The sequence below is a fragment of the Kogia breviceps genome, chromosome 19, assembly GCF_026419965.1.
Source record: "Kogia breviceps isolate mKogBre1 chromosome 19, mKogBre1 haplotype 1, whole genome shotgun sequence".
NCBI classification, from domain to species: Eukaryota; Metazoa; Chordata; class Mammalia; order Artiodactyla; family Physeteridae; genus Kogia; species Kogia breviceps.
In genome coordinates, this window is record NC_081328.1 from 21,761,613 (window position 1) to 21,778,066 (window position 16,454).

Sequence of the window (16,454 nt, forward strand, 5' to 3'; positions counted from 1 at the left end):
ATTCTGAAAAGCAGTTGTTTTCACATTTGACACAAATATCAGTCTACCTCTTTTACTTTGGGATTAATAGACTGCTGTACATCTGAGGAACAGATCTGCTACTACTGAAAATGAACGGACATTCATACGTGTCTGATCTATGTGTGTAAGAAGAATAATGACATTTAAAGATGCGTACATAGTTTTTTTAATGCATAGAATACTGAAATTTAAAGCATCTTGAGGTCCTTTAGCACCTTTATTGTCTCAGCTTATAAATGCAAAGGAATATAGGCTTAGAGGAGGTAGGGGAACTGTGGAGATGGTGGTCAAACGGTGCAAAGTTGAAGTTTTGTAAGATGTACAAGTCAGGGGACGTAATGTTCAGGCATGATGACTGCAGTTAATAATACTGTATTGAAGACTGGAAAAATAGATTTCAGATACTCTTATCACACACAGAAGGTAACTCTGAGGAGGTGACTGTGGTAATCATTTCACCATATATATGTATATCAAATCTTCATGTTGTATACCTAAATGTATACAGTATTTACTAAAATATATTTAGAAAAGAAAATAAGTAATAAAGGTTTATAGAGGTTAAATGATTTACTCAACGTAGTTAACAGCTAGGGTTGCAGAACCTTAAAAGGAATCTAGGTCATTTACCCTCCATCTCAGTGTTCTTTGCAACATGTTTTGCTCTTTTTCATTTATAACAATTTGCGAAAGTTACTACAACATGTAAGTTCTGCTTTTCAGAATGCTAAGAATATTTATGTTTTTCTTACATAGAAAACTGAATACTAATAAAAAAAATCAGAGTTGCTTTGCTTTGAAATGGAAGGCAGTCATATAGGAACTGAGCAGACTTTAACAAACTGGTAGTTTATTAAAGATAAAAATTACAGGTTTTCAGAACAGACCTTTTTATTTTCCTATTCATATTAAGTGCATGCTCTTATAATTTTCTAAAAATATTTATGATAATTTAAGGTATTAATATACTTAATGTGTATGGTCAGCCATAAATGGGTGTGTGAATGTACATATACTACATTTCAGACCAAAAATTGTGATAAAAATTTAGGCGATCTTGTTTTTGTATAATAATGTTCTGACCTGCATTTTCATTTACTGAATTTGTTTTTCTGTCTTCTGCAGATCAGTGGGGAAGCACAGGAGCTTTTTTCTGTTCGACATGGCCCAATTCGAGCAGCTAGAATCTTGCCTGCCCCACAGTTTGGTGAGTGTAGCCCTTAAGAAGAAACAAATCATTCAGAAAGAGGTTTCTCTTTTATTGGCCTTGGACAACAGACAGCAAGAATGATAACTAAAGTCTGTTTTCCTCCACGTGTCCATACTCCTTCCCCTCCTCCCTCCAAGATAAACTCTTAGTTCTGTCAGTTGAGATGGAAATAGGTAATCTTAACCAATTCAGTATGGCCATTCACTTTCTCTGTGGTTTTGGTTTATCTTCCTCCTCTTTGATCTCCATTTAGTTTCTGACTTTGCTGGCTCTTTCTTGAAGCCCTCTTCTCTCTTGGTTTTCATGGCAGTGCTCTTCCCAGATCCCTTCCTTGCTGACTGTGCCGCTTTTGTTATGTTTCTGGTTTAGCTTACTTCTGTGGGTATTCCCCAAGTCTCTGTTGTTCTCAGTGTCTTTGCTCCTCTCAGTTATACTTACTGCCTTGAAGAGCTTGGTTTTCACCATTATCTCGGTTGTAGATGAGTCTGTTGTCTGTATTTACAGCTATGGCAGAAGTACAGTTTCGGGCTTTTGACCTTGGATCTCTGCTTTAATAATGAAAACTTCTTAATGTTGTATTTAAATATTATGTATTTTTAAAATTAAAAAATCAGATATATGGTTAAATTACAACTGTTATTTGGAAGTGTAAATAATTCCCAACTCTAATGATCTGAGCTTCCTAAGGGTTATATTTTCTCTTTAATTTGCCTATGTTCACTCAGTAATGCTTTTGTATGTGCACTAAAAACGATCATATTAATATCATTTGCATACTTAAAACAGAGAATATTAAAATATTTTAATGCTCTTATATTTTAAAAGTTTGTACAGAAGTTGGGAAATCTCCCTGATAATACTTCTTTCTGCAGTTATTTCTCTAAATTGGTGAGAATGATTGTTATTAAAATGTAATACTATTTGCATAACTAATTTTAGGGATTAATTTAATTACTAAATCTACTTAATTGAAATGGTAAGGGTGGAGGTAATAAGGCAACAATATCCTGCAGTCATGTGGAGATTTTTCCTTGTTATTGAACTGTCTGGCATTTACAGTTATCAATTTTGTCTTTGCTTTACACTCTCTTTCTGTTTTCTGTTGCATTTGTGTTTTGGTGAAATTTTTGACAAAGAGACTGTTTTGGAATAACCAGCCTCACTGGATGGTTGGAATCAAGAAGAACTTTATTACTAAAGGACTCTGCCATGTCTTTGTTTCTTTTGTATGTAATTCACAGCGGCAGATTTTTTCCCTTTCTTTTCATTTATGAAGTTCTTTTCTTTATGTCAATTATTTATTTTTTAAAAATTTTATTTATTTATTTTTGGCTGTGTTGGGTCTTCGTTGCTGCGAGAGGGCTTTCTCTAGTAGCGGGCGGGGGCTACTATTCGTTGAGGTGCGTGGGCTTCTCATTGCGGTGGCTTCTGTTGATACAGAGCACAGGTTCTAGGCACGTGGGCTTCAGTAGTTGTGGATCGTGGGCTCTAGAGCTCAGGCTCAGTAGCTGTGGTACACGGACTTAGCTGCTCCGCGATATGTGAGATCTTCCCGGACCAGGGCTCAAACCCACGTCCCCTGCATTGGCAGGCAGATTCTTAACCACTGCGCCACCAGGGAAACCCTATCTATTTTTTATATTTTAATTTTTTTTGACTGCACTGCATGGCTTGTGGGATCTTAGTTCCCCAACCAGAGATCGGACCTTGGCCCCCTGCAGTGGAAGCACGGAGTCCTACCCACTGGACCACCAAGGAATTCCCCTCCTTATGCCAATTACTAATGTTCAACTTTTCTCAAATTTTTTACTTTGGGCAGAACTATATGAGAGAGTATAAAGCTTTAAAAGCTAATATTGCTAGTAGAATTTGAGTTTAATTTACTTTGTCTAATTAAAAGAAAGATTTCTCCATCCACTATAATATACATTTATTTATTTATTTATTAAAATTTTTTGGCTGCATTGGGCCTTCGTTGCTGCACATGGGCTTTCTCTAGTTGTGGCGAGCAGGTGCTACTCTTCATTGTGGTGGTGTCTCTTGTTGTGGAGCATGGACTCTAGGCGTGTGGGCTTCAGTAGTTGCAGCACGTGGGCTCCAGTATTTGTGGCACACGGGCTCTGTAGTTGTAGCTTGTGGGCTCTAGAGCACAGGCTCAGTAGTTGTGGCTCACAGGCTTAGTTGCTCTGCGGCATGTGGGATATTCCCGGACCTGGGATCGAACCCACATCCCCTGCATTGGCAGGCATATTCTTAACCACTGTGCCACCAGGGAAATCCAACTATAATATACTTTTATGTGCACTATAAGATACTTTAAATACACTATTTTTTAGATTTAAGATGTAATTTCACAAAACTAAATGTTGTATGACTTGCAGAAATTACGTGTTGCTTTTATTGTATTTAATTTTTTAGATTTGTTTTCATCAAACATGCAACTGATCAGGTAAAATTTGTAATGGAAAATAGAAATACCCTTTTCCTCTCTTCTGCCCGTTTTGCTTTTGCACTCACTTTGGTGGAATAAGTCCTTTGGTAGCTTCCTGAAAAAGGCTGTGTGGTAGATCTTGTTCATCTGAGGATGTCTTTATTTTTCTTTAATTCTTGATTGTTAATTTGTCTGGGTAAGAAATACTTGTTTGTAAGTAATGTTACTTCAGAAATTTGAAGGTATTGATCTAGTGTTATGGTTGAAGAATCTTAAACCATTTTGACAACTTTTTCTTTGTATATGGCTTGATTTTTTCTCAGGAGCTAATAGAATGTTGGCTTTGTTCCCAGTGTTCCAGAACTTTGCAGCGTTGTTTCTTGGTTCATATGTTATTCTGGGCCTCTTCGATGTAGAAATGCAAGTAGTATAGTTATGAGAAAATTCTTTTTCTTTTTTAAAAATATCTTTATTGGAGTATAATTGCTTTACAATGTTGTGTTAGTTTCTGCTGTACAACAAAGTGAATCAGCTATATGTATACATAGATCCCCATATGCCCTCCCTCATGAGCCTCCCTCCCACCCTCCCTATCCCACCCCTCTAGGTCATCACAAAGCATCAAGCGAGAAAATTCTTTAAATTACTTTTTTGATGGTTTCTTCTCTTAAATTTTCCATGTTCTCTCTTTCTGGTACTTGTATTATTTGGCTGTTATATCCCCTAGAATGATTAATTAAAAAATAATTTCATCCCTGTTCTGTTTGGGAGATTGTCTCAATATGGATTACTAACTCTTCTTGAATAATTCTTTTCTGGGATGTCCCTGGTGGTCCAGTGGTTAAAACTCTGTGCTTTCAATGCAGGGGGTGCGGGTTCAATCCCTGGTCGGGGAACTAAGATCCCACATGCCTTGTGGTGTGTCCCCCCCGCCCCACAAAATGATTCTTTTCTCCTCTCTTTTTTTCTTAACCTCTCCTCATGGCCAACACCTCCCTCCCTCCCTTCCTCCTTCCCTCTCCCTCTTTCCCTCCCCTTCTCTCTCCCTCCCTTCTTCCTTCCTTCTTTTCTTTTCTTTCTTCCTCCCTACTTCCCTCCCTCCCTCCCTGTTTTTCTTTCTTGGTGTAAGTTACATGTAAATATTACCAAATAGAATCCAGTGATCCATAAAAAGTTTATACATCAGGACCAAGTAAAAGATATTCCAGGAATACAAGGTCGATTAACATTTTGAACATAAATCAGTGTAATTCACCATATTAGTAGAATGAAGAAGAAAACACAGTTGATCATCTCATTAGAAGTAGAAAAAAACTTTGACAAAATTTAATAGCCATTTAGGATTTTAAAAAAGCTTTTAGCAAATTAGGAGTAGAAAGAAACATCCTCAGTATGCTAAAGATAATCTATAAAAAAATCTATAGCCAGCATTATAACCAATAATGATATATTAAATATTATACTTTCCTACTGAGTTTGGGATGGATCCTATCACTACTTCTGTTCACCATTGAATTCAAATCCTAGCCATTACAATACAAGAAAAATGAATAAGAGATGTAAATATTAGAAGGAAAAGTGTAAAATCATCTTATTCATAGATAATTTGATTGTATATGTAGAAAATACAAAACAATCTACAAACTGTTAGAGTTAAGAAGTGATTTTTTTAAAAAAAGTAATTAATTAATTTTTGGCTGTGTTGGGTCTTTGTTGCTGTGTGCGGCCTTTCTCTAGTTGTGGCAAGTGGGGGCTACTCTTTGTTGTGGTGCGCGGGCTTCTCATTGCAGTGGCTTCTCTTGTTGTGGAGTACAGGCTCTAGGCGCGCGGGGTTCAGATGTGGCCTGCGGGCTCTAGAGTGCAGGCTGAGTAGTTGTGGCTCACGGGCTTAGTTGCTCCGCAGCATGTGGGATCTTCATGGACTAGGGCTTGAACCTGTGTCCCCTGTATTGGCAGGTGGATTCTTAATCACTGCCCCACCAGGGAAGCCCCAATTAATAAGTCATTAATAAGAGCTGTTGCAAAAATCCTCAGGAAAATACTAGCAAACAGAATCCAATAGTACATTAAAAGGAGCATACACCATGATCAAGTGGGATTTATCCTAGGAGTGCAAGGATTCTTCAATATATGCAAATCAATCACTGTGATACACCATACTAACAAATTGGAGGATAAAAACCATATGATAATCTCAGTAGCTGCAGAAAAAGCTTTTGACAAAATTCAACATCTATTTATGATAAGAACTCTCTAGAAAGTAGGCATAGAGGGAACCTACCTCAACATAATAAAGTCCATATATGACAAATACACAGCCAACATTGTTCTCAATGGTGAAAAACTGAAACCATTTCCTCTAAGATCAGGAACAAAACAAGGTTGCGCATTCTCACCACTATTATTCAACATAGTTTTGAACGTGTTAGCCACGGCACTCAGAGAAGAAAAAGAAATAAAAGGAATGCAAATCGGAAAAGAAGAAGTAAAACTGTCACTGTTTGCAGATGACATGGTACTATACATAGAGAATCCTAAAGATGATATCAGAAAACTACTAGAGCTAATCAGTGAATTTGGTAAAGTAGCAGGAGACAAAATTAATGCACAGAAATCTCTTGCATTCCTACACACTAATGATGAAAAATCTGAATGGGAAATTAAGGAAACACTCCCATTTACCATTGCAACAAAAAGATTAAAATACCTAGGAATAAACCTACCTAAGGACACAAAAGATCTGTATGCAGAAAAGTATAAGACGCTGATGAAAGAAATTAAAGGTGATACAAACAGATGGAGAGATATACTATGTTCTTGGATTGGAAGAATCAACATTGTGAAAATGACTATACCACCCAAAGCAATATACAGATTCATTGCAATCCCTATCAAACTACCAATGGCATTTTTCACAGAACTAGAACAAAAAATTGCACAATTTTGTATGGAAACACAAAAGACCCCGAATAGCCAAAACAATCTTGAGAAAGAAAAGAGGAGCTGGAGGAATCAGGCTCCTGGACTTCAGAGTGTACTACAAAGCTACAGTAATCAAGACAGTATGGTACTGGCACAAAAACAGAAATATAGATCAGTGGAACAGGATAGAAAACCCAGAGATAAACCCACTCATGTATGGTCACCTTATCTTTGATAAAGGAGGCAAGAATATACAGTGGAGAAAAGACAGCCTTTTCAATAAGTGGTGCTAGGAAAACTGGACAGCTACATGTAAAAGATGAAATTAGAATACTCCCTAACACCATACATAAAAATAAACTCAAAATGGATTAAAGACCTAAATGTAAGGCCAGACACTATAAAACTCTTAGAGGAAAACATAGGCAGAACACCCTATGACATAAATCACAGCAAGATCCTTTTTGATTCACCTCCTAGGGAAATGGAAATAAAAACAAAAATAAACAAATGGGACCTAACGAAACCTAGAAGCTTTTGCACAGCAAAGGAAACCACAAACAAGTTGAAAAGACAACCCACAGAATGGGAGAAAATATTTGCCAACGAAGCAACTGACAAAGGATTAATCTCCAGAATTTACAGGCAGCTCATGCAGCTCAATATCAAAAAAACAAACAACCCAATCAAAAAATAGGCAGAAGACCTAAATAGACATTTCTCCAAAGAAGATAAACAGATTGCCAACAAACACAGGAAAAGATGCTCAACATCACTAATCATTAGAGAAATGCAGATCAAAACTACAATGAGGTATCACCTCACACCAGTCAGAATGGCCATCAGCAAAAAATTTACAAACAATAAATGCTGGAGAGGGTGTGGAGAAAAGGGTAACCTCTTGCACTGTTGGTAGGAATGTAAATTGATTCAGCCGCTATGGAGAACAGTAGGGAGGTTCCTTAAAAAACTAAAAATAGAACTTACCATACGACCCAGCAATCCCACTACTGGGCATATACCCTGAGAAAACCATAATTCAAAGAGTCATGCACCACAGTGTTCCTTGCAGCACTATTTACAATAGCCAGGACACGGAAGCAACCTAAGTGTCCATTGACAGATGAATGGATAAAGAAGATGTGGCACATATATACAATGGAATATTACTCAGCCATAAAAAGAAACGAAATTGAGTTATTTGTAGTGAGGTGGATGGACCTATAGTCTGTCATACAGAGTGAAGTAAGTCAGAAAGAGAAAAACAAATACCATATGCTAGCACATATATATGGAATCTAAGAAGAAAAAAAGGGCATGAAGAACCTAGGGGCAAGACGGGAATAAAGACACAGACCTATAGAGAATGGACTTGAGGATATGGGGAGGGAAAAGGGTAAGCTGTGACAAAGTGAGAGAGTGGCATGGACATATATACACTACCAAAGGTAAAATAGATAGCTAGTGGGAAGCAGCCGCATAGCACAGGGAGATCAGCTTGGTGCTTTGTGACCACCTAGAGGGGTGGGACAGGGAGGGTGGGAGGGAGACGCAAGAGGGAGGGTGTATAGGGATATACTTATGCATATAGCTGATTCACTTTGTTATACAGCAGAAACTAACACACCACTGTGAAGCAATTATACTCCAATAAAGATGTTTAAAAAAAAATAGAGCTGTTGCATACCAGAGTCATTTGATCTTTGGTGAACTGATTCCCCTGCAGTGTATTTTTCTAGCATTATTTTCAGCCATCACCAGTATCCCCTATCTAAGCCTTCCTCTCCCCAACAACACTCACTCCTTTGTGATAGTTTTATTGAACTTTCGTTTCCTCAAATGATCCATCTTCTTTCTTTCAGACCTTTTCATTTGCTATTTCCTCTTCTAGAATACTCATGTCCTGACCCTTCTTTCTTGTTATCCAATGTCAGTAGTATGTGCTCCCATAGGATTTACTGGTTTTTTATTTTAGTTGCTCAGTTGCCTCTTAATTGCTAGGTTTGTAGGCTGTTTTCATATCTTCAGTACCTAACAGAGTACTTGGTACAAGGTGTTAATAAATATTTGAATGTTGCTGCATGGTATAATGTTTTGAAGGTTATGATCTAGAAGAAAAGCAAGTTCCCTTTCTATAGGTGATTCTGTGCAAAGTCTGTCTCTTAACTAAAAGCAGAAAAACGGAAGGATTTGGATGTTCTTTTACACTGTAGAAGGTCATTATTGTATTTAAAGGGCATTTACTCCTAACGACACAGTTTGTACTTCCCTTTATTTTCATGGTCACTAACAATAATTGATTACGCTTTTTTTTTTTTTTTTTTTTTTTTTTTTGCGGTACGTGGGCCTCTCACTGCCGTGGCCTCTCCCATTGCAGAGCACAGGCTCCGGACACGCGGGCCCACCGGCCACGGCTCATGGGCCCAGCCGCTCCGCGGCACGTGGGATCTTCCCGGACCGGGGCACGAACCCGCGTCCCTCAGCATCGGCAGGCAGACTCTAAACCACTGCGTCACCAGGGAAGCCCTGATTATGTTTTTAATGAACCTACACTTGCTTTAGAATTTTTTTTCAGTGCAGTTTTCCAGGAAGCTATGACCAATCAATTGGTATTCTCATGTCAGATAAAAGCTGTTATTATCTTTCAAATCTGTCTTTTTAGAACTTAATTCCAAGTAAATTCTTCTTCCGTGTTACTCTCAGGAGCCATAGTGGTTTTTAGTAACTCAGTACCTCACTTGTGAAATAGAATATAGCAATATGTGTGATTTAATATATCTTAAATTTAATATAAGTTAAAAATTTTATGTGACTATAGATTTTATGCTAATAATACTTATTTCCAAGGAATGGGATCAGAGGACACATACATTTTAATATGTTTAAAATTTCTTAATATAAAGACCACACAATTAATTCTAACCAGTTAAAGTGTTCACTATAAAAATTCAAGGAATACTGAAATGTAGAAAGTGAAAATTCACATGATTCTGGTATTAGAGATAAACCCAGGTTACCTCTTTACTTTCCTTCTTTTCTCTCTTTACTCAGATACTGAGCATGTATTGACAGCTTAGAGTATGCATTTCCTGTTTTTTTCCCCCTAAGCTATTCATACATGCATGAAAGTAACTTGTAGTAGTATGTCCAGGACCTGATTGAGGTTCTTTACGTGTATTATATGTATTTGCTATTGATGTGTATATGTAGGTTTTTTCATAACAGTTTATATTATGAATGCCTTTCCATTTCAAAACTTCTTTCAACATTGCTGAAAATTATGTCATTCCATTGTATAAACATTTATATTAATTTTAACCTTTTCCCTATAACAGGTTATGTTGTTATATGCTTCTGTATATGTAAATTTAAAAAATACACAAGGAATTATAAATATTTTCAGGATAATTCCTTGAAGGGGAATTACTGGGTAAAAGAATGTATACATGGGCTTCCCTGGTGGTGCAGTGGTTGCGAGTCTGCCTGCCGATGCAGGGGACATGGGTTCGTGCCCCGGGCCGGGAAGATCCCACATGCCTTGGAGCGGCTGGGCCCGTGAGCCATGGCCTCTGAGCTTGTGCGTCTGGAGCCTGTGCTCTGCAATGGGAGAGGCCACAGCAGTGAGAGGCCCGTGTACTGCAAAAAAAAAAAAAAAAAAAAAAAAAAAAAGAAAAAAAAAAAAAGAAAAAGAATGTATACATATAAAATTTTGATACATGTTGTAAAATTGCTTCTCAGAGAGAGTATGTTGTCATTTATATATGAGGATTCCTTTTTTTCCCCAATTCTGTCCTCTACTGGCTATTATGAATCTTTTCAGTCTTGGCCTATGTGTTGGAGGAAAATCCTATTCTTGCAATTTTTCTGTCTTTGAGTGCTAGGGAGATTGGAAAAATCTTCATATTTTTGCTGTTTATTCTCATAATACCATGCTTGTTTGTACTCCTTTCTCTTATTGATTTTAGTTCTCTACTAGATTATTATTAGTGAAATATTATCATGGATATGTGTCCTGTAGACTTCCTGTGTAGTTTGCAACCTATCTTGTTATTTGGTGAAATCTATCAGTTTTTTATGTTATATATATTTAGTTTCACAAAAAGAAAAACTTTGCATATTTTACCATGTCATTTCAAATCATGACTCTCTTTGAATGTATTTTTTTTCTTTTTTACATTTCTTTTTCTATTATATTTTCTTGATTGTTTGTTGCCAACCTCTGATTTTCATAGCTTTTGGGGGAAATTTCTCCTTTATTATGGTCTTTCCCTTAGTATATGTTCCTTTGGAATCACAGGAACAGTGATTTATTAATCATTGTATACGCTGCAGTGCCTTGCATAATATGTGGAATATATATGGGTGGTACCCCTGAAATGAATTTATCTAGTATTTTATAAAAGAGAAACTAGAGCTCCACTTTTGTATAAAGTTTTTTTTTCTTTTTTTTTAGTCATTTATCAGTGACCAAATGGATAGCACCGCTTTTGACTCTGAGTTTATAACTCTATTAGGAATTATCTTAGCCTTGTGTTTATGCTGTTTGCTTATTGATTATGGAGTAGACGATCATTTTGGCCTCTCACCTGAACGAGATTTCTTAGAAATGCAGATTGAACCTTACTTGTTATCCTTAGGAGTCCAGTATACTGAGTATCTGAACTTCCTTGTTTTAGAGCAAATTCGTATAAACTAGCGCCTTTACTCTGGGAATAGATGGACTCTGTGGAGATACAGTTTCCTCAAGTGCCTGTGAACCAAAATCTTAGTACTCATCCAAAACACTGGGTAACCAACTTGGCTTATTCCTTCTAGATTATTTTGTTATTACTTACTACTGGAAAGGTACTATTGTTTTTTGTTCTGCTGTGCACGGAATTCACAGTTTCACATCTTAAAATATTAAAAGGTTTTAAAATAACCCCAAGATCCAACCCATTTTTCCCTTACTGGAGTGTAAATGCCATGTATTTTCTGAAGCTTGTAATATTGTAAACAGCCCACCCATGCAGTCAATAATACTAATTGTTGCTGCCTTTTTATGATATGAATGGCTTAAGTTATTTTCTAGAAGCACATATGAGTAGAACACCTTTAGAATTGTTAAACTTTTTCTCATTTTCTTTTTTTGGGGGGGTATATTTTCATATAGGGTGCACTTTCTGTGTGTTGAATTTTCATTACTTTTCTCAATGTACAAGTTACCTCTTTTCATCCTCTTCAAACAAGTTAAATGTGGCTTTTGTCACATTCAAGGAAGAGCTCTTTGATTTGTTCAGTTATATCAATTCAGAAATTCTGTTTAACTTTTCCAGAACGGTTTGCCATAATTTTTTCACTGTAAAAATTTAATAACTGTGGTTAAACAAGTAAATCTTTACACACACTCACAGTCTGTTCATCCAAAACTAGCAACCTTCCAAATGTAGGCCAACTGACATTTGCTTACAGTCATCACCAGTGTTTTGCAAAGAGGAAACAGGCTTATCGACATTTAAAATGGCCAAACTATGAGATTTAGGGCTTCCCTAATGTTTTCTGCTCTAATTACTTCTCAGTTTGCTTTGTGTATGTTTTTCATAACACCTAGTCCTTATCAGTGGAGCCTTTATCACTTGGGATCATTTAGATTTTTACAAAATTTTGCTAAGCCCATTATTCAAATAAATTATAACTTGGGAATGTTTGTTCTGTTCACTGTCAATTTCTTTAATATTTTTGGTCAGAGAACAGTGTTTCTAATAGAGAATGTTTGTTTTAGAAGTGCTGCTGTTTTAGTTTAAAATTTTTTTTTAGTTGTTGGTGATGTCATGGTATTAGAGAAATTGATTTAAGAGTATTCTCCGTTTATACCTAAATATTTGATCCCTGTAGTTCAGGACTTTTCATATGAGGGCTATAGTGAGTGGGAAGTATACTGAACAGAAAAGAGAGGAAGTAAATTGATAAATCAAGTGTATAATATTGCTTAGTATTTTTCAGATGAAATTCTAGGTTGATAATAAACATTATCACCACTTTACCACTATTCTGCAAGGTGAATGCCATGACACATAGTTGATAAGTGATCCAGCTGGAAATTGAACTTTAAAGCTCGTTCCTTAATCATTTAGGCCTCACTGTCTCCCATTATATGATTTTTCCATTATTACAGGGAAGCACTTTTACCAAATCCAGGTGTTTCTAGGCTGTATCTCTGACAGCAGGAATCAAACAGTTGTGTATCAGTTGAAATGTGTAAAAAGTAGCTTTGTTTCTCTGTGTTTTCATCCACTTTTGAAGGTCTAAAATATCTTCAGTTGTGTCTTCATTGTATTTGGAGCCCTTGGTTGTTTAGTCTAGTGGTGAAGAGCATTGAAAATAGTCAATATCGGGACCAATATATAGAAAAGCTATTATCCCACATTAGTGTATTTAAAATTTTAAGCTGTTGGGATAAAGTATGTCACAGAGACAGCTGTAATCTATTTAAGTTACATTCACCCTAAATTAAATCAGTCCTTTAAAAGAAACGTTGGTTCCCTTTACAGGACTTGGTATAAACTATTAAAAGTACATCAAAAGGATTAGTGACGGATATCTCGAATCAGATAAAAACAAAGGTGTAACATGAAGCAACTAAATTACATGTGAGCTTAATGATTCTGACCCAAATAAACAGACTTGTAATGGAGATGCTGATTATTATCAGTACAGCTTAAATGCTTTTTTACTTTAGAACTGTAAAGAAGATTGTAGGTGTCTTAGTGAATTGGACAAATTATGGTCTTGGAAATCTGTGTTTATTTATCACAACACATTCCTAGGTGTGAAAATGAAAACTCATAATTTTCTAAATAATAGCTATTTTAAAGTAAGTCTTTTAGGGACTTCCCTGGTGGTCCAGTGGCTAAGACTCCACGCTCCCAATGTAGGGTGCCTGGGTTCCATCCTTGGTCAGGGAACTAGATCCCACATGCTGCAACTAAGAGTGTGTATGCCGCAGCTAAACATCCTGCATGCTGCAATTAAAACCCGACACAGCTAAATAAATAATATATATGAAAGTCCGGTGTTTTTTTTTTAACATCTTTATTGGAGTATAATTGCTTTACAATGGTGTGTTAGTTTCTGCTGTATAACAAAGTGAATCAGTTATACATATACATATGTTCCCATATCTCTTCCTCTTGCATCTCCCTCCCTCCCACCCTCCCTGTCCGACCCCTCTAGGTGGTCACAAAGCACCAAGCTGATCTCCCTGTGCTATGCGGCTGCTTCCCACTAGCTATCTATTTTACCTTTGGTAGTGTATATATGTTCATGCCACTCTCTCACTTTGTCACAGCTTACCCTTTTCCCTCCCCATATCCTCAAGTCCATGCTCTAGTAGGTCTGTGTCTTTATTCCCGTCTTGCCCCTAGGTTCTTCATGCCCTTTTTTTCTTTTTAGATTCCATATATATGTGCTAGCATACGGTATTTGTTTTTCTCTTTCTGACTTACTTCACTCTTGTATGACAGACTATAGGTCCATCCACCTCACTACAAATAACTCAATTTCGTTTCTTTTTATGGCTGAGTAATATTCCATTGTATATATGTGCCACATCTTCTTTATCCATTCATCTGTTGATGGACACTTAGGTTGCTTCCGTGTCCTGGCTATAATAAATAGAGGTGCAATGAACATTTTGGTACATGACTCTTTGAATTATGGTTTTCTCAGGGTATATGCCCAATAGTGAGATTGCTGGGTCATATGGTAGTTCTATTTTTAGTTTTTTAAGGAACCTCCCTACTGTTCTCCATAGTGTCTGTATCAATTTACATTCCCACCAACAGTGCAAGAGTGTTCCTTTTTCTCCACACCCTCTCCAGCATTTATTGTTTGTAGATTTTTTGCTGATGGCCATTCTGACTGGTGTGAGATGGTATCTCATTGTAGTTTTGATTTGCATTTCTCTAGTGATTAATGATGTTGAACATTCTTTCATGTGTTTGTTGGCAATCTGTATTTCTTCTTTGGAGAATGTCTATTTAGGTCTTCTGCCCATTTTTGCATTGGGTTGTTTGTTTTTTTTGATATTGAGCTGCATGAAGCTGCTTGTAAATTTTGGAGATTAATCCTTTGTCAGTTGCTTCATTTGCAAATATTTTCTCCCATTCTGAGGGTTGTCTTTTCATCTTGTTTGTGGTTTCCTTTGCTGTGCAAAAGCTTCTAGGTTTCGTTAGGTCCCATTTGTTTATTTTTGTTTTTATTTCCATTTCTCTAGGAGGTGGGTCAAAAAGGATCTTGCTGTGATTTATGTCATAGAGTGTTCTGCCTATGTTTTCCTCCAAGAGTTTTATAGTGTCTGGCCTTACATTTAGGTCTTTAATCCATTTTGAGTTTATTTTTATGTATGATGTTAGGGAGTATTCTAATTTCATCTTTTACATGTACCTGTCCAGTTCTTCCAGCACCACTTATTGAAGAGGCTGTCTTTTCTCCATTGTATATTCTTGCCTCCTTTATCAAAGATAAGGTGACCATATGTGCGTGTGTTTATCTCTGGGCTTTCTATCCTGTTCCACTGATCTATATTTCTGTTTTTGTGCCAGTACCATACTGTCTTGATTAATGTAGCTTTGTAGTATAGTCTGAAGTCAGGGAGCCTGATTCCTCCAGGTCTGTCTGAAAGTCTTTTAAAAGATTTGTCTTTATTAGAAATAATTTACCTGCAATGAAACTCATCAGTTATAAGTATAAATTTGATGAGGTTTGCCAGATGGATACCGTTATGTAACTACTACCACAATCAAAACACATAGCCATTTATCCCTGTAAGAAGTCCCCTTTTCTACTTCACATCCAGTAAAATGGCTATATCCAAAAGAGAGATAATAACCAGTGTTGGTGAGATGTGGACTAATTGGAACTTTCATACATGGCTTATGAAAATGTAAGATAGTACAGCCACTGGAAAATAGCTTGACAGTTCCTTAAAATGTTAAATACAGAGTTACCATATGACCCAGCAATTCCACTCCTAGATGTATAGCCAATAAAAATGAAAAAAAAACCTATACAAAAACTTGTACATGAATATTTATAGCAGCATTATTCATATTAGCCAAAAAGTACAAACAATCCAGTTGTCTTTTAACTGATAAAGAGAATGTGGTAAAACCGTACAATGGAATATTACTTGACCATATAGAATTGAAGTTCTGATAAATGCTGTAACATGATGAACCTTGAAAGCATTATGCTAATTAAAAAAACTCAGCTATAAAAGGCCACCAATTATTGATTGCATTTTATATGAAATATCCAGAATAGGCAAATTCATAGAGAAAGAAAGCAGATTAGTGGTTGCCTGGGGTTGGGAGATTGAGAGGTTGGGGAATGACTGGTAATGTATAAAGGTTTTTTATTTTTTGGGCTGATAAAAATGTTCTAAAATTAATTATGGTAATAACTGCACAGCTCTGTAAATATGCTAGGAACCATTGAACTGTACATATTGTAATCTGCTTAATGTAAAAGTCACCTTGTATTCTTGTAACTGCCGGCAACTTGGGGCCCCAAAACCACTAATATGATTTATGTCTCTATTGTTCCTGCCTTTTTGGAATTTGAAAAAAATGAGATCTATAACATTTATATGTGGTTGGTTTCTTTCATTTCACATAATGCTTTTGAGAATCATAGCTGTTGTTGTGTGTTTCAGTTTAGTTGTTCATTGCTTTTTAAAATTTCTGAGTAGTATTCCATTGTCTAGATATACTCTAACTTGTTTTTCCTTTCATCAGTGAATGGTTATTTGGATTATTTCCAGTTTTGTCTCTTATGCATAAAGCTCCTCTGAATAGTTGGCTTGTGTATATATGTTTTCATGTCTCTTGG

The 16,454-nt window shown here is 36.4% G+C and overlaps 1 protein-coding gene across 6 annotated transcripts in view; it reads left to right on the forward strand.

The window, feature by feature from the left end:
* Positions 1 to 16,454, forward strand: part of BCAS3 (BCAS3 microtubule associated cell migration factor) — a 564,511-nt gene that overhangs the window by 43,289 nt on the left and 504,768 nt on the right. For all 6 annotated transcript variants that reach the window (XM_059047562.2, XM_059047561.2, XM_067021771.1 and 3 more), the window contains exon 6: positions 1,147 to 1,228. In XM_059047562.2, coding sequence (XP_058903545.1) covers positions 1,147 to 1,228 — 82 coding nt within the window. The remainder of the gene's footprint in view (positions 1 to 1,146; positions 1,229 to 16,454) is intronic.